The following is a 20,932-nucleotide window of genomic DNA, read 5'->3' on the forward strand; positions in this document are numbered from 1 at the left end:
TATGTTGCCCTGTGTATGCATGTAGGGGCTTCCTCCACCACCCTACCTAATCCTCAAGATGACCTAGCTGGCTGAGGCAGGAGCCTCATGCCCCAGGGCTCCCTTTGGTACATAGAGACCCCATTTCTAGTACCTCTTGGCAAGGGCCCCTGACCAAGTTCTAGTGTCTAGAGGAGTGTGGGCTCAGTAAAGTCTTTGTCCAGACTATGGAAGGGTGAGGGCTGGGGCAAGAGGTAGCCATCTATAAAATAGGAGAATGAGAGCCAAATGGACCGTTAGGACAGGTCAGGGATACTGACTTGCAGGAGGTCAGCAAGGTGAGGAACTTGGGCTTTCAAGAGGTTTGGACCTGCATTCTTCCAAGCTGTGTGGCTTGGGCAGGTTCCTCAGCTTTTCTGAGATACTTTCCTCACCTGTTAAATGGGATGATCACGTAGGCCACTCAGAGTGCTGTGGTGAGGCACAAGGTGGTAGAATCACTTGAGGTGTCTGGCCTTGGCACCAGGCCGGGTGGGAGAACAGGGAGCCAGTGGGACTGTGCTGGTGCCAGGGCCTGAGAAAGCCCACAGGGTTTTGGAAGGGAATCTGGTGCATGTGGTTGGACCGAAGAACTGGAGGACACAAGAGGAGGTGATACTTGTGGGGCACCCAGGGGCCAACAGCTTGCAGCCCAGAGCCCTGGGGCCCTCTAGGGGGAGTCATTCCGTACAGCATCACTCCCAGATTTGTTTAGCACGTTCCCTCAGGACGTTCCCACGACCCAAATGGGACCTGCAGTTAATTGTGTAGGCCTCACCTGATAGTTGTTCAGAATAAAAGTGACCATCATGGACAGGCTGAGCTGGGCACTTTGCATCCCACAGCACTCTGATGTGGTCTGTACTGAATTTCTTCAAGGTCTGACTTGGAGGCTTGGGTTTAAGCAGGCCATACCTATTCCCTGAGCATCCTGTGTAAGCTGGGTATAGGGTCAGAAGGGAGAAGCTTCTTCATCCCACCTTCTCTCCACAAAGCTCTATGGTACTGCCTTCCAGCTCGTTAGACCATTGGCTGAGTGTTCAGGGCTCTCTGCACAGACTGTTAAACACTCCTGTGAGTGTATCTGTCCATAGGTGCCATATATAGCACCCTAGACTGGGAGCTCCTTGAGGGTGGGGTCCATGGCATCTCTCTGTATCCCATGCCTAGCACAGAGTTACCTCTAAATAGGATAGGGCTGTTTTCCTATTTTGTAGGCAGACAAATTAAGGCTCTGTGAGGACGTTGCTCAGCCAAGGTGAACACAGCCTTTTGAGGGGCAGAGCTAACCTGGCCCAGGTGGGTGTGGGGCTGCTGGTGCCCTCCTGGGGACCTTGTGTGGGCCTCAGTACCTTCCCTGACTTCCCTGGGGCCTGCAGCTCCTGATCCACTTGTCGGGCAGTGTTCCCAGTATCCAGGCTTAAGCCCTGTGCTCCCGAGAGTGGGGAGTGAGGAGTTCTGGCATCAGAGTGTCAGAGGGCAGATCTTAATCTCTCCAAGCCTCAGTTTCTTCATCTGTGAAATGGGGATCTTGGTACTTCTGCCTGGTAGAGCTTGGGGATGGGGGAGTGGTTACAAGAAATAATGCATGTGTTCTTAGCTCCATGCCTCTTTAAGTGTTCCGCCATGGTTATTATTATTGTTGACACTGTTGTGTTATCATTACATTATTATTCACGCTCTCGGGGCCCCAGCGGCTGCAGTGGCTTTGGGCCTGGACACAGAGCTCTCGTCTGCAGAGAAGGAGTTACAGTTTCTAATTAGTGCCCTAAGGAGAGGGCCTAGGTTTTTATTTTTTCTGGAGGATCCCACCTGCCCAAGGCTTCCCCAGCCCCTGTCATACCCTCCCCAGCCTCAGGTAGGGGGCCTGGCTCCAGGCAAAAGCCTCCCCAAATTTCCCCTGCCACTCCCCCCGCCTCGCAGACCTCTGGGGCCATGAATCATTTATGAGGCAAAAATGAAACCAATTAAGGACAAACTTTGAAAGCCTCTAATTGCTGCGCCTGGTGGCACCGAGGAATGAGGGGAGGCAAGCCTGCTCGGTGCGGAATCTCCTTGGCCCGGTCCTTCCCAGGCCGCCTGTCCCACAGCGTCTCAGGGCGCCGCGTCCTCCCGGCTCCCCGCCGCCTCCCGGCCGGCCGCGGACGTGCCTGCGCGGCTCTGGCTGCTGCGTCTGCCGCCCCGGCGCCCGGCCGGGTCCCAGGCCGACTAATTAGGCCCGGCTCCCCTCCCCGCGCCGCCCGCTCCAGGCCCGAGGTGATGGCGGCTGTTCCTGCCGTTCTGGGGCCTGTGCCCCAGAGCTGGCCGCGTTTCTCGGGGCGGGAGCCAGCTCGGCTTGCCTGGCTTAACCCAGACGAGCCCAGGACGCCCTGTCCCTGAACTGGGAGGCTGGGGCTCCCCACGCCCCCACAGTGGGGTACAGGCGAGGGAAGGCTTCCGACGGTGCTGGGGCACATGGTTGGACAGTGCCATTCAGTTTCAGGCAGAGCCGCTCTGCTCAGCACAGCAAGAGTGGAAGGAGCCGGAGCCGGAGTTGGAGGTGGGGTGTGTGGAGGGTGGGGGGGGGCGGGTGGCTGATGAGAGGGAAGCTGGGAGATGCAGGGCAAGGGGTAGGGCGGGGTATTGAGCTCCTGAAGTGTTGCAGCGGAACCCACCTCTTCCCCTCAGCTTTGTCAGGAACACAGTGACCTAATGCAGATTCCTTAGCCTTAGTTTCCCTGTTTGTAAATTATCAGGACTGACCAATCTTCTCCTGATTCGAGATTTGAGGAACTGGGCTTTATATCCCCTACTTCCCTCTCTTGTGAGCTCTGGGAGGGTGGAGGTCAGGGTCTGGAGTATGGACCCAGCAGGGCCTGCCTCACTGCCATGAGCTCTGGGCACGGGTGACCAGCCTGCTCGCTGTGCTGAGGGCCAGGCAGGCCCTGGGCACTCAGGCACGTTGTTTGCTGAAACCAAATTTCTGTGCTTGTGTTTTTCCATAATTATATTAGCAGGTGGGATTTTTCCTCGGGGAGGCAGTGGGAGGGGGAGCGCCATGGCAGTGTCCCCGCCTGCTCTGAGCGTGAGCTCACACTCAGCTCTGCCCGCCCGCCTGTAATGATTTTTTAATTATGCAGCCAGTGCTCGGAATTGTTAATCCGCCTCCAGCCCAGCATCCCCTCTTGCAGCTCACACCCCAGCCCCTCACTGGTGTCCCCAGAGTGGTGGTGCCCAGCCGGGTGTCCATCACCGATGCTTAAAGTCCCCACCACAGTGGGAAAGAGGTTAGGCAGAGAGGGCCGCAGGGGTAACTCTGCTCCATGTGCATGTGACAGAACTTGGTGGTGGTGGGGCCTGTGGCTCTCTTTGTCCTCCTTCCCTCCTTTAGCCCCAGCATGGCTTGTACCATGGCTCCAGGATAGCTGTGGCTCTGGACAGGGACAGAGGAGGGATCAGTGCCCACCCCTGAGTGATTTGGCCACACCCATTTCAGAGACATTAGCCCCACTCTCCAGCCTTGTGTGACCCCAAGGACACACACAAGTATGATCTTTGTCTCTGTCACACACACAGTCACACTCTGCTTCCCCTCCACTCAGACTCACAGCTACACAAGCACAATAGCATGCTCTGTGTTTCTCACACACATAGCCACACCTGAGGGCCAGGGTGCCCTCAGGAGACCACATAGCTGCCTCCCGTGGCCTACAGTGCCCTGCCCCCACTCCCTTGCCTTCATACCTTCCACCCCCACCCCCTAACTGGGATGCACTCTGAGGCCTTCCTTCTCCCACCGGGTGCAGTGGCTGCCTGTTGTGGCTGGGCCTGCCTGGACATCCATCGACCTGGCCTGGGGGAGGTGGCGGGGGTGGGGGCTGTTCTGCAGCACCGTGGCGGCGGCTCCTCTCCAGGCGCCCAGCTGTGGCATCTGTCAAGGTCAGATAGCGACTCCGGAACCAGCCGGCTCGGCCCCATGGCCCCTCTCGCCTCATTATTTTTGTGTTCCGGGGCTGCGGCGACACCTCCCTCCTTCCTCCTCAGCCTCCTGCCTCATGCCTGCCTCCCCCACGCCTCTGCAGGGAGGGCCTGCGGTCTGGGGGCTTTTGTTTTCCAGTTTTTTCCACGCTCGGGCCAGGCAGGCTGGGTAAGACGCTGGTCAGAGCTGTTAAGTCTTGAACAACAGGCAAGGAAGGTGCCTCCCTCGTGACTGGGACAGGCTTTCGGCTAGTGGAACCCTGGGTTGGTTTCTCAGGGGGACAAACTGAACGTGGGTGGAACCCAACCCCCACCAAAGCTCAAGCACACCTGTGCGTAGCTTCCTGTTTCCATAGGGGCCCCAGCACCTGGCACCAGTTCCTGTCTGCACCATCCCCATTCCAGTCAGGCCCCACATTCACATCTCAGAACCCCTAGAGGCCCTGATACAATTCCGTGTGTGCACATGCACACAAACACACTGGTATACACACGGCGGCAGTGTGTTGACACTCGTGGGCCAGAAGAACCCACAAACATCTACCCGCCACGTAAACCACTATACTGTACACACATGCACACTGAAGCGTATGCTCACATCCACAGATGTAGATAACACACACTCTACTTGTACACACAAGGAGGTAACACGGTCACAGACATTCACCTGCACTGGTTTATAAGCCTCATGTACACATCAGTGTTCACACCCACAGAGTGACATCTTGAGTCTGTGCACTCACACCTGGGCACACCCGGAGTCCCCAGACACACACACTCATGCGCACAGCACACGCAGCATCTGACACACCTCCCAGGTGGATACATGCAGATATCCTGGTCCATAGTGCTGCTCTTCACGATACGCACTCCAGCCAGAGCTCACTCCCTGGGGCCCAGTGTTCCTTGAGCACATTTATACCCCCCAGGAGGCATTTGTCCCTGAAATGCTGAAGTGAGCTTGAGGCCTCCCCCTTGATGTGCTCTGTGTGTCGAGGGAGCCCCTGGAGAGTGGGAAATGGTAGTTGACAGATGGACTGTCCTACCAGCCTGGTCAGCCTCTTTATGTAGACCAACCTGGGCCCAAGAACACCAAGATGGAGTGTGACGGGGGCGGGTCCCAGGTTCACATGGTGAACTTGGTGGCTTCTGGCAGAGAGGGCGGTCTCGGGTGGGATGGCCTCTCAGGTTCTGTTTCTGGGTCCCTGGCCACCACCAGCCCCCAGTTAGGGTGTGTAAGTGTTGGGGGAATGAGATGTGGGCAGACTCCAGGCCCCCCAGAGTCTCTGGGGTAGTCCTGGCGATCCACTCACTTCCTCCGCCAGCTGTGGACTGCTGTGACCACCCTTGAGAGGGGGAGGTAGCTGGAGGTTTAGCAGTGACAGGGCCCCCACCCCCCAGGAAACTCAAAACCCTGGGCCAGCCGCGGGTGGCGGGTTGGGGCAGGCACAAAGAGGGCCTCTGTGCGGCCCGGCTGGGCTGCCCACAGGATTCTGGGGGAGGAGGCAGGAGCCGGTTTCCGTCCCATTCTGCTTCCTGCGGAGGCCGCCGGAATGCCCGGAGCTCTGGCCTAGCCTGGCCCGTCCGGCCCACCCGCAGCCCCTTCCCCTGTCTTTTCCTGGGCCTTGGGGTACAGCTGCAGAGTTCTCTGCAACAGTGCCTTCACATGTTTGCCCAGAGCCTGAGAGCCATCCCCCAGAACCCATGGGAAACCTAGGGGGTTCCCCTAGGCTGGGCTGAACTGGACCTCATCCTCCAGCCATAATCCCTCCTTCCATGTCCCTCAGAGCCCTTGGCCAGTGTTGGAGAGCCAGGCCTTGGGGTCACACAGACCTGGTTTCCAAATCCTGGCTTTGCCACTTATTGACCTTGTGACCTTAGGCAGGTGACTTTACTTCCCTGAGTCTCACCCTGTAAATGGGTGACAATACTAGTTAAAGAGTTACAGAAAGAATTCAGTGAGAAAATGTGTGTAAAATGCTTAGCACAGTACCTGGTAGAGTGAGTGTGCGTTATTAGGGTCTGCTATTACGTCTTCTGGGGAGATAGGACTGGGAAGGAGCTAGATGCTCCTCTCCCAAATAGGTCTTATATGTGGGGCTTTTTCTCAACCCTATGACCTATTCAAAACCCTTCTCTCCAGTCTTTAGTTTCCCTATCTGCAAATCACATCACAGGCAGATTCAAGTTCTCTGGGATTTAGAGGATGGGAGGGGGTCACTATCTAGAGTCTTTTGTCTGTGTCTCTCTACCTTTTTCCTCGTGGGCCCCTCAGGGATAGTGACTTTTTACAGTTTGGGGTGAGGAGTAAGATCCATTCTCCATTTTACAGATGGGAAACTGAGGCTCAGTGTAGGCGAGAGGTTTGGTCAAGTCAACAGGAAGAGACAGGATGGAGCCAGAAACCTAGACTTTAGGACTCTCGTCCCCTACATGGTCCTGTTAACACCCTTGCTCCCCACACACAAGCCCTGGAAAGATAGATCCCCCTCCTCTAATTCCTTGGCCCACTTATGTTGAGCTAGCCTTCCTCGGCTTACCCAGCGGGAGGGAGATCCTGAGTGAGTGAGTAGGTGGGCTCTGATCCCAGGTCGGTGTCAGCTTGGTCATTACTTTGGGAAACGTTAGTCTAGATCCAGAGGGTCCCAAATGGAGAGGGCATTGCTTTCTCTACATCACAACTCTTTACTGAACTGCCCGCTCTAAATGGGGCAATAATCATCTTCCTTCAGAAGGTGTGTAGGAAGATTCAGTGAGACAAGGAATACAGTGTCTGGCACACAGGAAGTCCTCCTTCCTTAACATATTAGCTATTACCCTCCTGGTTCCATGTGATAGAGAAACAGACTCAGAGGCCTTATGCCAAGGTCACACAGAGAGGAAGGACTCTTCTGATCCTTTTGCTCTTCTAGGGAGGGAACCTGGCCTGGCAGAGGTACCTGGTAAAGGAGGCTTTGTCTTTATCTGAAGTGTCCCAGATCACTCCCTAGAGCTGCAGGTCAGGGCACACTGCCTGCCTGGGGCCTCAGTGTTCCTGTCCATGAAATGGGCTGACCCCCCTCCTCCCGCTGTTTTTTGAGAGCTCTGTAAAGGAGAGTAGAGTACCGTGTACTCCTGGGGTCTTCTTTAGCATGTTTCATTCTTCAGGTAATGGGGTTTGTGCCTGCCCTAGGTGAAGGGGTCTAAGAGGGTCAGGGGTGCGGAGTCAGGGAAACAGAACTGTAGCCCCCTGCTGTCTTTGGTAGTTGGTCTTGGGGGGTTATTAGTCCTGAGGAAATTCTAGTAGTACTGAGGGCATGTTCTACCCCAGGCCATCTGCTGGGTGTTAGCAGTGGTTAGTGTGTGCTCGAATGTGTGTTCACCTATAGCTGGATGGGTGCCCTGTGCTCTCTAGCGAGGGCTGCATTTCTCCCAGCCTCCAAGACCACTGTCTCCATGTGCATCTTCTTGGGCCCGAGTGGGGCTTTTTTTCCCCTCTGGAAACTCCCTAGGCTGAATCATGGAAATCAGAGACGCCACCCCCAACCCCCCCCCCCCCAACCTGGCTTGCTCAGCTCATCTAAGTTCAACCACCATAGCCTGTGGTCTGTTCTCTTCACCACCACTGCTTTGCCCACCATCAGTCTGTCTGTCCATCTCACCTCCCCTGGAGGCCAAGAAGACCAGCTCCAAAGTTGGTGGAGGGGACATGAAGAGGGTGTAGCAGGGATGTCAGGAGTGCACATGGAAGTGTGGGGAAGAATGTGAAGAGCCAGAGTGTGCAGGTCTGCAAAGCTGGCCTGTCCAGACGATGGCGGAATGGTGGGCCCTACTGGGCCGGTGCCTCCGGGTCCTGAAGGCCCCTCTGGAATGCAGCCTCCTCCAAGAAGCCTTCTGTCAGCAGGTAGGACGGCTGGGAGTCTATTCTAGCCAGCAAAGGAGCAAGAGAGGATTGGCGCCTTGCCCTCAGACTTTGCCCTTGGCAGTGGTGGTGGTGGCGTAACTCTGTAAATTTATTAAAAATCATTGAATTGTACACTAATAAATGGGTGAATTTTATTGTTTATAAACTATGCGGGGCACCTGGGTGGCTCAGTCGGTTGAGCATCCAGATCTTGATTTCAGCTCAGGTCATGATCTCACAGTTCAGTGGTTCGAGTCCCAAGTCAGGTTCCATGCTAACAGATCGGAGCCTTCTTGGGATTCTCTCCCTCTCTTTCTCTCTGTCTTTCGGTCTCTCTCTCTCAAAATAAATACACTTAAAAAAAAAAAAAAAAGAAAAAGGAAAGAAAGAAAGAAACTATACCTCAGTAAAGTGTTAAAAAAAAATCCTACCCTTGGCCTCAGCGCCCTGCCCAGTTGGGACTCGGCCAACCCCCCGACCATACCTCGCACCCTCTTCCTTATTTCTTTTTTTTTTTTTTGAAGCAAACTCTACCCCCCAACAGGGGGATCAAACTCACGACCCTGAGATCAAGAGTCACATGCTGTACCGCATGCTCTACCGACGAGCCAGGGACCCTTCTTCCCCTTTTCTTAAGAACTGTTTTCCGGCTCATGTCTCCTTTGGTAACCTCCCCTTGTCTTTAGCTCACAGGCTAGCAGTCCCTTCCTCCAGAAAGGCCTCCAGTGCTCCACTTGGTTGCCTTCCTGCTCTCATTTCATATTGGTTCATGTGACCACTGGCCAAGCTCCTGTGTACTCCTCCAGGGCCGTGCTGGGTCTGTATCCTGCACTGTTTCCCCAGTACCACAGGGCATGGGGCCGCTTTTGGGTAAATGGTAGTGGGATGTGTGCATGTCTCTGTGTAGACAGCGTCATGCCTCCCCCCCAGTGCCCCTTCCCCCATTGCGGTCTGGCCCAAAGGCCTCAGGACAGAACCCTGCTGGGGATGAATCCTGGCTCACCTGGGGCTCAGGGTGGAGGGAGGGCATTACCATCACCTCTGGTGACTTCATTGCCAGCTGGCATTATGAGGTCAGTAGCCCAGGATTCCAGGTTCCTGCCTGGGCATCTGCAAGCCCCCCAGGTGAAGACACGACACTGGGGTCTGTGACAACTCATCCCCACAACCACGTAGAGGTGACAGGCATGGTAACAGCCCTGGAGGGTGGGGGCGGCCTTGGGATTGCTGGGTCACCTTGCCCTGGGCTACTTTGTCAGTTGCACAGGTAGAGAGCAAAGGTAATCCCAGAGCAGGGTGACTAACACTTAGGTTCTGGGTTCAAATTCTAACGGTCCTGGGTACCAGCTGCTTGACCTTGGCCTGACAGCTTGAACCTCTTTGAGCCTCAATTTCTTCATCTCTCAAATTAATTATTTCTGTTTTGCTGGCCGCTGACTTCTGGGAGGAGTCAAGGAAGGAGAGCAGACATGTAAAGCATAAGAGTGCAGGGACTGGTACACAGTAGGTGCTCAATAAATGCTACCTGATAGAGTTAGTTAAGAGACCCTGGGTGTCACTTGTTGCTGGGAGCTAGTTGAAGTGGGGTGGGTCTCTGTCTTCTGGTGCTGGCTAGGGCCTGAGAGTAGAGGCAGGGGGCGGTCCCAGTGGCAGGAGAGTGGTCCCAGCTTTGACTTCCTCTCTTCCCAGTTTTGCCAGTAAGCCAGAGCCCATAGGAGGTTGGGCCACAAGGCCAGGCCCTGAGGCCAAGAACCCATTGACCCTCAGCCCTCCTTCCTATCTATCTCTGCTTCCCTGGGCCCTGGGCCAGAGTGGGCTGGGGACCACCCACCCCCTGCCTCCCTTTCAGAGCTGTGGGCATATCCAACTGCTTTCTCTTGGTCCTCAGGTCCTCGAGTGTAGGATTCTCTCCCTCAGGGCTGTTTCTGTGTCTGTCAGACCCTCAAGTCTTTTCAAAGCTGGGCTAAGAGCCTTGGATCTCTCTGAGCCCAGGTCCATCCATTTTCTGCTTCCCATGAAGCTCTGTTTTCTAACCTTGACCCTTTGCCCTGTCCTCTCCAAGTCCCCCTTTCTCTGACCCGCCCCTCAAGTTGTCTGTCTCATGATCCTCCCATAGCACCTGTCTCTGTTCTTCTGCCCCCATGTCCCCCTCTGCCCCCCAGCTCTCCATGACGGGTTACCCCCCCACACCCCCTCATCCCCCTCCCTCTGGGCTCTGTCCCCACCCGTCAGCCCCTGGTCCCAGCTCCCGGCCGGCCCGGCTCCTGCATGGACAAAGGGGTCCTTTGTGGGCTGACCGCGGCTGGCGGGGCGGCGGGGCGCTGGCTCCGCATTGCTGATGAAACGGAGCCCTTTGTTGTCCCTCCTCAGGCGCAGTATTTCTTTTTGGGGGCTGGATGCGTTCCTGGCAGGGCCGATGATGGATGCGCCCGCCGCCGCCCGCCTGCCCGCCAGCTTTCCCTCCCGCTCATTCCCGCTCCGCTTCAACGCAGCCCCAGCTCCTCCCCTGCTGCCTGGGCACTGCCAGGCCCTTCGTAGCCTGGGAGGGGGTTGCCGTGTGCCTTGCAGTAAAGGACTAGGGCCTGGGAGAAGGTCTTAAGTCCTCCCCTTCCGTGAGTAGGGCAAACAAGCCCTGTGGTCATTGGTCCACTGGGACCAGGGCATCAGCTTTTCCCAGGGTCTAAAGGAGAAGATGAGCCAGGTATAGGGGCAGATTTGGAACAAGCTTAGGGACCAGGCCTTGGGGACTAACTAGATGTTGGTATCTACCCACTCCAGGGTTTGGGGACAGAATTACCTGTGTGCCATTCCCCCTTCTGTACTCCCCACCTTCAGTTTCTGTGGCCGACACATCAGTGTTCTGCCTGCAGCACCTGTTTGATGACATATCACGTCGTCTGCTCCATAGCTCAGCATGTCCCAGGACGTGGGGGGCTGGGAGAGGGTAATCCCTGAGGAAGGACAGAAAAATGAAAGATCAGAGAAATTCAGAGAAAGGGCCAGAGATGAACAGAACATGAGGTTTTGTCCCTACCACGAGACTCAGGATGGAGACAAAAGCAGAGAGACTCAGCCAGAGCACCAGCCCTGAACGCAGGCCCGTGTTGGAGGGAGCTGACTTCTAATTGACCTGCCCGCCCTGTACACAGAGCCAGATCCTGAAGCTGGGAGGAGGGAGGGAGGGAGTAGAGCAAGAGCAGCGTTAATGCAGCTATCGATTTCTGCCACCAGCCAGCAGGCCGCAGAGGCGGGGACACACAGGGGGGCTAGGGCGCAGACTGCTCCCCTCCCCACCTCTCCAACCCAAGGGCTCCTACCTTCTTCTGTCTTCTCCCCTCACCATGTCTGAGGCTGCTGGAGCTTGCTCCGGAGCAGGGTAGTTGAGCTCAGATGGGCAGGGGCAGTTAATTTGGGGTGACAGTCTCTAGCCCTGATCTCACTGGCCCTGGTCTCCAGCACCTAGCCAGGTGTCACTGATGCCCAGAGGGGTACTGATTTCTGAGGGGGGGCCTGAGGAGCCAGCCTGGGTTTAGCCCTCAGGAGGTGGGACAGAGCACAGCTATCCTTGGGCATACATCATCCCCTTCCTCTTACTACAACTCTGATCTCTGTGGTACCCCCAGCCCAGCCTGGACACCTTGCCAGGCCCTCCTGGGTTTGTCTTGGTAGAATGTGCCAGCTTGCCCAGCTCTTCCTTACCACCCATCTACCTTCACTAGGAAGGAGCGTTCGTGGGCCAGTGCTCTCTGGGGAGAGGCAGGGAGCGTCTGGCTGTCTGCTGACGCCTGCCATTTTCGACTCACTCAGGAGCCAGAGCTTTTTTCCCTTTCCTATACGCACTCCTCCTTGTGGCCACTCCTTAGCAGCCCTGTCTGCTCAGGGCCTCAATTTCCCCCTGTGTAAGTGCAGAGGGTTGGACTAGATGACCTCCCGGGACCAGGACCGGCTGAGTCCTGTGACTGGGGGATGGTGGGGTTGCCTGGGGACAAAGATGTATGTGTGCCGGCCCCAATCCTAGGGCGGGACAGGCCCAGCCAGATGTGCGCCTCCCCCTTGAGCCGCCAGCTGCTCAGGCTGGGCCCTCTCCTCCCGCCCTTCTCCCAGGGGTTGCTGGGCCACGGCAGACAGGCAGGCAGGCAGGGAAGGGATGCGAGAGAGCCAGGGCTGATGAGGAAACGGCCGCTCCATTCCTTCTGGACAGTTCCTCCCAGACCCAAGGAGCCTAGCTGCTCGCTTGTAAGCCTTAGCCCTGGGACCTAAGCAGAGCAGGCTCTGTCCTAGAAAGGGGCACCTCTGAAATATGGATGTGGCCCAAGAACAGGCTCTGCTCCCTGGAGGGTCGCACCCACTCGTCCCAGCCTGCACCAGCCAGAGGCCCTTCCTGCCCACAACCTACCCCAGCTCTGAGCTCTCACTGGGACCTCATCCCAGACCCATCTGGGAGCCAGGCTGGAGCACAGCAGGGAGGCCTGAGTAGAGACAAGAGTGGGGTCTGAGGTAATGATGACTGTGGTTTGAGAGTGAGGAGGAATCGTGTGTTCGATATGTACACAGTGTGTCCCCACATTCTTACAGGAGAAGGATTGTCCTCTGGCACAGTGCTGCCTGCCCTCTAGCAAGAGGATACATGCTCCTTGAAATAAGGATCCTGTGCGCTATTTGGTAACCCCTGTTAGAGTCACTTTACTTTCCCTGCAGGACTTGTCAGAGCGTTGAGATAGATAATCAGTATGTATTAGGAGTTGCCAAATGAGGGCCTAGGAGCAGCTTCCCAGATTTCTGGTCTATACGTTCAAGCTTTGCAGAGGCTGTTCCAACCCCTCTTTGTAGATGGGTCACAGAAGGAAGATGAGGAAGCAGAAGGTGACTCTGTAACCATCTGAGGTTCATAAACATCTCTAGCTCTTCCCTACTACCCCAGCCCAGGAAGAAGTGGCTGCAGATCTAGGCTGTACGGATTCGGGCTGGGCTTCCACCATGATGCTCATTAACTGTAGATCCCTGCTCAGTTCTAAACCTTATGTAAAACGGAGTATTCCTAGCCACTACTTCAAAGGGTGCTTGTGAGTCTGAACTGAAGTAGTACAAATAAAAAATACCTAACCATGTTGGGTCTGGCACTTAAATAAATGCCCAGTGGGGCTTGTGGTTGTTACTACATGGGGGTACAGTTGTTGGTAGTGGTGGTGACGTTGGGAAAGGAAGTGTTTACTGCTGCCCTGACCCTATACTCTTTTGTCCCGATAGAGTGAAGATCCTTCCACGTGGACACCTGACCATGTGCCTGCCCTGAGCAGCAGGGCCCCCCAGCCATCTCTGTTGTGGGCAGCAGGGCCCGGTGCTCGTCTGTGGACCCCCCGCAGTTGGCAGGACCCCCCCCCAGCAGCGGGCTCTGGGCCTCGGCCCCACCATGTCGAGCCTCGGTAGTAGCCCCCAGGACAGCGGTGGCAGCAGCAGCAGCAACAGCAATGGCAGCGGGAGCAGCGGCCCCAAGGCAGGAGTGGCTGACAAGAGCGCGGCGGTGGCCACTGCCACCCCAGCCTCGGTGGCGGATGATGCACCACCCCCAGAACGTCGGAACAAGAGCGGCATCATCAGCGAACCCCTCAACAAGAGTCTGCGCCGCTCCCGCCCTCTCTCCCACTACTCTTCCTTTGGGGGCAGTGGTGGCAGCGGCGGTGGTGGCAGCATGATGGGCAGTGAGTCTGCTGAAAAGGCTGCTGCCGCTGCGGCTGCCGCCTCCCTGTTGGCCAATGGGCATGACCTGGCGGCAGCCATGGCTGTGGACAAAAGCAACCCTACCTCAAAGCACAAAAGTGGTGCTGTGGCCAGCCTGCTGAGCAAGGCAGAGCGGGCCACGGAGCTGGCAGCCGAGGGACAGCTGACGCTGCAGCAATTCGCGCAGTCCACGGAGATGCTGAAGCGCGTGGTGCAGGAGCACCTTCCGCTGATGAGCGAGGCGGGTGCTGGCCTGCCCGATATGGAGGCCGTGGCGGGCGCCGAAGCCCTCAATGGCCAGTCCGACTTCCCCTACCTGGGCGCCTTCCCCATCAACCCGGGCCTCTTCATCATGACCCCGGCGGGCGTGTTCCTGGCCGAGAGTGCGCTGCACATGGCCGGCCTTGCCGAGTACCCCATGCAGGGAGAGCTGGCCTCGGCCATCAGCTCGGGCAAGAAGAAGCGGAAACGCTGCGGCATGTGCGCGCCCTGCCGACGGCGCATCAACTGCGAGCAGTGCAGCAGTTGTAGGAACCGAAAGACTGGCCATCAGATTTGCAAATTCAGAAAATGTGAGGAACTCAAAAAGAAGCCTTCCGCTGCTCTGGAGGTAACGGCGCCTTAGAGGGAGGTGTGTGGGCTCTTGTGTCTGTCTGGCAGTCCAAACCCACCCCCCAGCCCCCCAAACCCGTTTTTCCTACCTGGGCGAGTGGGGGCTGCTCAGCCAGTCCCTGGGCTCTCGGGTTCTAGAGCAGGCTCCCAGACACCAGTTCACTGCCCAAAAAAGTCAGAGCCACATCCTGAGATCTCATTAGGTTGTAGTTTGCAAGGCCAGCATAAAGTTCCAGGAGGGGGCCTAGCACTTCCCAGCCAGGCCCGGGGATCCTGAACCCCCTCCTGGAGTTTTGGGCCAGCTACTGATGTTCCCATATAGGTCCTAAGTCGCTGACTTTCAGACATATTCTAACGTTTCCAGTCCATAACCTAGGATGCTGGGGGCTCTTCCGTGTCCCACTTGAGGGGTTCTCTCCTGTGGACCATGTGGCTTTGAGGGGTAAGCCCTTCACTTGCCCCTTCAGAGCCTGGCCTTTCCCCTAAGTCCACCCAAGGATAGAGCGGCCCCAGTGCTCACTGCCCTGCTCTAAGGCCTGGAAGAACCCTGCGTCTAGACATCCAGTTGACAGATTTGGGGTTTCTTGGGGCCCCAAGGTCAGTCTGGCTACACAGGTAATCGCCACGGGTCCTACGGGCCTGGAGTGAGGGGGTTGCTGTGATCTTGGGGTATAGGCAAGGCCTGTCCACCATGGGATGATCGGCTTAGAGCAGGCAGAAGGGTTCCCAAGCTGCTTTCTTTCTCTCCACCCTCGTGGCAGAGCTTGTCCCTGTGCCCCCAGCCGTGGCAGCCTAGCTGTGGTGCCAGGCCTGGGTACAAAAGCATCTTTTCAGCCTGCTGTCCCGGCCCCGGCCCCGCCCCTCTATGAGTGGGCTGGACGCAAATGTTCAGAATGGTTGGAAAACAATAATGGCATCCCAGCCATGGCTACTCCCCACCCCCAAGCCCCAAACCTCATATATCTGCTCTCCTGCCCAGAGAATACACCTCTATGCACACAGAGGCACTCACCTCTCATCTAGTGTAGACACACACATGCGCGCACAAGCGCACACACGGCCCTGCCCAGTACCCAGTCTTACTGTAGGTGTACAGCAAATCCCCTTCCTCCCCACCACACCTCCGGACACACTACACACCGTGGCATCGCTTGAGACACACATCCGTATGCTTACATGCTCCCTCGACAGAAACATGCACACAGCCCCAGATGCACCACAGCCACTCGGCGCTTGTAGCCTCTGGACCAGGGGAATGGGTCTTCCTGTTTGGAAGGAGGGTTCCTGGACACAGTGGCTCAGGGGGCCTCAGGGTGCTCTGGGCCCTCCAGCGGCCCAGCGGGTCAAGGCTTCTTCTCTGGCCTGGTCAGGATGGCAGGAACTCCACGGGGTGGCTGCCTTTACTCCATGCCCGTCCCTCCGCCATGAGGCCGTCCACGGGGGAGCGTCTTTGCATCAGGCCCCGCCGGACCCTGACTGAACTCTCTCCTTGTTTTTGTCTCCCGCCCCCGCCAGAAGGTGATGCTTCCGACGGGAGCCGCCTTCCGGTGGTTTCAGTGACGGCGGCGGGAACCCAAAGCTGCCCTCTCCGTGCAATGTCACTGCTCGTGTGGTCTCCGGCAAGGGATTCGGGCGAAGACAAACGGATGCACCCGTCTTTAGAACCAAAAATATTCTCTCACAGATTTCATTCCTGTTTTTATATATATATTTTTTGTTGTCGTTTTAACATCTCCACGTCCCTAGTATAAAAAGAAAAAGGAAAAAAATTTTAACTGCTTTTTCGGAAGAACAACAACAAAAAAGAGGTAGAGACGAATCTATAAAGTACCGAGACTTCCTGGGCAAAGAATGGACAATCAGTTTCCTTCCTGTGTCGATGTCGATGTTGTCTGTGCAGGAGATGCAGTTTTTGTGTAGAGAATGTAAATTTTCTGTAACCTTTTGAAATCTAGTTACTAATAAGCACTACTGTAATTTAGCACAGTTTAACTCCACCCTCATTTAAACTTCCTTTGATTCTTTCCGACCATGAAATAGTGCATAGTTTGCCTGGAGAATCCACTCACATTTATAAAGAGAATGTGGATGGCGCCGCGTCGAGAAGCCCCTCTATCCATCCACACGTGCAGAGCTGCGGCGAGGAGCTCACAGAGGGGGAGGGAGCAGCCCACCCACCCCTGGGCCCAGGCCAGCCATGCTGCACTCACGGTACCCAGAATGGGATCCCCCCTACCCCGACGATGATGATTTTGCAAAAATGAAAGTTCTGTTCCTTTATCCATTGAGATCTGGGGAGCCCGTGTCTCAATATTTCCGATCCTGGCTACTTCCCTTAGAGAAAATAAGTCCTTTTTTTCTGGCCTCGCTGATGGCAACAGAAGAAAGGGCTTCTTTGCGTGGCCCCCTGCTGGTGGGTGTGGGTGCCTGGGGGGCCCCCTTGCCCAGGGCCAGCTTCCTGCTGATGAACATGCTGTTTGTATTGTTTTAGGAAACCAGGCTGTTTTGTGAATAAAACGAATGCATGTTTGTGTCACGAAGCACCGATGGCTTCTTGCTCTCCGGTTTGGGGGGCTGGCTTGGGGGCTGTTGGTGGGCAGGGGTTGTCTGGAGCCACCTTGAAAAGAAAGAAGGATGGCTTGGGGACATTTAGAGTGGGGATCTCTTGGGTAATGAGGCCCTGTGGTACCTGAAGGGGGTCAAGCAGGAGCAGCCGGCCTGGCTGAGGTGGTGAAAGTGCTGTTAAAGTGACTGGTACTGGAACATCTCGTCTGCCCGGTTGTACCCCCCTGCCTCAGAACCCGGACCTCCGGGGACCTTCACTCACTTGGGACCACCATCTCTATTTACCTAAGGTTGTCGGGGCCTGATCAGTGCAGAGCAGCCCGCAGTACTGGAGGAAGGGCCCAAGCTGCCTGTTCGGTTTCTTTCTTGCAGGGGTCTACTGCTCCCCCAACCGCTGCGGTGACACCCCAGGGAGCAGGTTTAGCCCAGGTTTGTGGGGACCTGGCTGTGCCCAGAATGCATGCAGAAACCTCCCTACCCCCACATACCCCTCTTCAGGCCTGAGGGCTGGCTGCTGGACTGGGGCCTGGGGGGATCCTTGGCTTTGGTTCTTGTACGACTTTCTCCACCCCCAGAAAATGTGTTGGTGCAAGGTTGTCCGCGACCTCAGAGGCCAGATGTCTGGGGAAATCACCACATAGCCACATGGTCTACGCCAAGGCAGCCTGAACAGGAAGGAGTGACAGCTGCATGGCCCCCACCCCTGCATATCACAGAGGCCGGCCTGCAGGATGAGACCTATCATCCACCTGACGTGGAGGCCTTCTTCCCACCCAGCTGCTTTGAGCCTGGCTGAGATGGAGGCTAGACTTGAGGAAGGACTTCCTGACAATGTCGGGGCCTCGCTTCAGGTGGGTGAGGGCTTTCAGGACGAGGGAAGGGGCAACTTCTGAAGCTGAGTGGGCAGCGAGCTGGGCGAGATGAGCTGCCTCTGCTATTGTTCCTGGGAAGAGAAAAAGCAGCTCATATTGGGTGGGGGCTCTGACCCCCAACCCCTTCCCAGTGTCACAAGCTCCCTTAGAGCACCAGGAGCTCAGCAGCCTGGCCTGGCACAGCAGGGGCAGGCGGGGGTGGTAGGAGGCAGCTTTCAACTCCAGCTCTGCCTGGGAAAAATTCCCTTTCATGTGGCTGCCTGTGATCTCTCCAGGCGGCTCTGCCGAAGGGGGGCGTCCAGCGGGGAGTAGGGGGAGGTGTTGTAGCCAGGAGCACCCTCATCCCCTGCAGGAGGCAAACTGCAACACCTCCAGATCCTCAAGTGGGTGGGGAGGGTCCTCCTTGGGGGCATCAGGGTGGGAAGCCTGGCCAGCAGGGGGCACCCAGGCAGGACGCCCCCGCCTGCCCCCGCCCTGCTGCTGGCAGTACACAGGCCGCAGATGGCCTCGGCCAGCCCTCATTGGCATGCCTACAGGTGTGGGGTGGACGGCTCCAGTGCCAGCCCCGAGGGGGGTGCTGTGACTCAGCCAGGCTGTACCTTTTAGTGTGCCAACCCACAGCCCAGCCATGGCTCCTGGACCTACCCCTCAACACAGAGAAGCCCTAAGCTTGAAGCCCCTCACCTCTTCCACCTCTTCCAACTTGGGCCTTTGTGCTCTACTTGTGGAAATGGTGGGCCAGCCCCTCTGTCTGTTGGAGGCGTAGGCAGGGGTGGGGATGGCTGTGGGCTGAACGCAAACGCATGATGAGACCTCAGTTACCTCATCTGGGAAACGGGGACAATAATCATCTCCCCTCCATAAAGTTGCCTGAGGTTGAAATGAGATCACTCTAGGGAAGGGCCTGGCTCATCTTAAGCACTCGGTCAAATGGCAGCTGGTGTTGCTATTTTAAAGCTATTCACCTAAATCTCACCAAGATGTCCCCCACCTTCTGCCCAGGGTGTGGGTCCTCCCTAAAGCCCTAGCCACCTCACCTCCTGCCTCCCACTTCTCCCTGCCATGGGGTAGCTGCTGCCCCTTCCCGTGGGCTCCAGCCCTGGCCAAGCCCTGCTCCAGCATTGCCCATCTTTGCCCATTTCTGTCTGGCTCACTGTCTCCAAATCTCCATCTTGATGGTCTCTATTGGTTTCTGACTCTCTTCTCTGTCTCTGTCTTACCATCTTTCCACGTCTCTGAGTCTCCACGTGTCTCTCCCTGTATCTTGCACCTCTGTGTCTTCTGTTGCAGGCTCACCCCTGCTGCTCTCCCGCTGACAGGGAAGTACTTAGAGGGAGGCTCCCTGTGGAGCTGTATGTCCAATTCCCTTCCCTAGGGGTGCCCTCCGCTCCCCACTGCTACATTTGGGAGCCTGACTTCCTGGTGACCTGGGAGTCTTCAGCCCATGCTCTCCTTTCCTCTACCTGGATGGCAGGGGTGTTTGGGGGTACACCCGAGGAAAGAGAGAAACCCAGACTCCGTGTAACCGTGTGTGTGAGTGTATGTGTGTGTGTGAAAGAGAGAAACAGACAGACAGACTTCAAGGCCCTGACAACCATGTGAGGCCTTGTGCAATAATGTGGATACATGTGACACGAAAATAGATCTGTGACAGTGTGTGGTAGGCTATGTGAGATCTCATATGGCCATGGGTGAACGTATGACATCTGCAGCCACACTTTGGGGTATTTTGTGACATTGCATGTGTAATCCTGTGACACTGTACAATCCTGTAGCAGACCCAATGTGATACCAGGTTGTACGGCTCGATGTGTGACATTGGGCAATTCCGTGTGTGACATCGGATATGCAACACTGATATTGCATGGCATGCATGACCCTGTTACAGACACTGGGTGATTCTATGTGGCTTGGGACATTGTGTCTGTGTAACCATCATGGGTGTGGCCCGAGACTGACACCAGGGATTCTATGTGAGTGTATGATGCCAGGTTGTGACCGTGCTGTGACCCTGTGACACCGCTTGCATGACCCTGGGCGTGTGCTCGTGACGTTGTGTGTCAGTGTGCACCTGTGATCCCCTCAGTGATGCTGACACTATATGCCATGTGTGGCTTTGTGTACAAGATTTCCTGGGTCTCCGCCTTGACGGCGTGCAACTCTGAGGACAGAGCGGTGTCCCTGGCAGCCCCTCTTGCCCACAGCCGGGCCCTGAGGCCCAGTCTGAGTGGGGGAGCTGGTGTGGGGGCAGCAGGCGCAGTTCCCACGGCTGCCACAGCCCCTCTCCCGGCCCTACCACCAGTTTCAGCTCCACAAAATATCCTGGCAACCCCAACCTCTTTGTTCTCTGCGGCCGCCAAAGGCCTCTCCTCACCCCAGCCTGCCCAGCGCCTGCCAGGCACACCCCTCCCCTCCACGGCAGCAGGGTTTGGCCTGATCTAGTCCCTCGGTGCCCTTATAACCACCCCCCCATCCCCTCACTGAGGCCCCTGTCTCATGCCCTGTCAGCACTACAGACTGGACCTTTGACCCTCTGCTATGAGCTTGCTGCGGTCATGTTGTGCAGGAAGAAGGAAGCAGCACAGCTCTTGTAACGTACTAAGTGATTGTGGGCCAGGAGCTAGGTTCTCTGTATGGTTATTGCCCTTTGGTCCAAGGCTAGTTGGAGGCTGTCTTCAATCTAGAATGGTTTCAAGTTGTTGAGTAAGTTTTCTTCTTTGGCTTCAGAAAATCCTCAGGATAAGGATTACTACCTATTTTACTGACGAGAAACTGAAGCCCAGTGAGAGTGCATGATCTGCCCAAGTCACAGAGACAATGGTAGCAAGGGTCTTACTAGAACTCGGGCTTCTGGCCTCTAGCCCCTTGTACCAGCATGCTTTGGGAGGACCAGTTGCCTCCATGGAAGGGAAAGGGGACTTAGGAGTCTGAACACATGGGTCCTCTTCACTTCTTGGTCCCCACATATCAGTGTGTGTGCGTGTGTGTGTGTGCGTGCTTGCCCTTGCTACATGACCTTGTCCAAACACCCTTGCTTCTCTGTTTCTAGGAAAGAAGGGCAACATAGCCAGGGATTGTGGGGTGGGGTAGGGCACTTGGCAGGGTGCTTTGCCAAGCAACAAGTTCACTTCACAGTGCCAAGACCCACAGTATTTCCAACAGGGACATGGGGCTGTTGGCCCCGGGGATAGATTCTGACTTGGGCCCTTAGCCTCTATTCTCAGATTCGACTTAGCTCTGTGCAGTCACAAAGGGCGTAGTGATGGCCACTTGGCTCAGCTGCAGTCAAGGCTGCTTAGGCCTGACC

At 56.3% G+C, this 20,932-nt stretch overlaps 1 protein-coding gene across 4 annotated transcripts in view; it reads left to right on the plus strand.

Moving 5' to 3' along the window:
- The window catches only part of CXXC5 (CXXC finger protein 5), a 35,247-nt gene extending 18,519 nt beyond the window's left edge, over nt 1–16,728 (plus strand). For 2 of the 4 annotated variants that reach the window (XM_049649349.1, XM_049649350.1), the window contains exons 2-3: nt 13,106–14,186; nt 15,704–16,728. In XM_049649349.1, coding sequence (XP_049505306.1) covers nt 13,269–14,186; nt 15,704–15,748 — 963 coding nt within the window. In that variant the 5' untranslated portion in view covers nt 13,106–13,268 and the 3' untranslated portion in view covers nt 15,749–16,728. Of the gene's footprint in view, nt 1–8,843; nt 9,037–13,105; nt 14,208–15,703 lie in introns of those variants that run through there. The other 2 variants (XM_049649351.1, XM_049649348.1) reach the window with 2 other exon arrangements.
- The last annotated feature ends 4,204 nt before the right edge of the window (nt 16,729–20,932 follow it).

Source organism: Panthera uncia (assembly GCF_023721935.1).
Source record: "Panthera uncia isolate 11264 chromosome A1 unlocalized genomic scaffold, Puncia_PCG_1.0 HiC_scaffold_17, whole genome shotgun sequence".
Classification (NCBI taxonomy): Eukaryota; Metazoa; Chordata; class Mammalia; order Carnivora; family Felidae; genus Panthera; species Panthera uncia.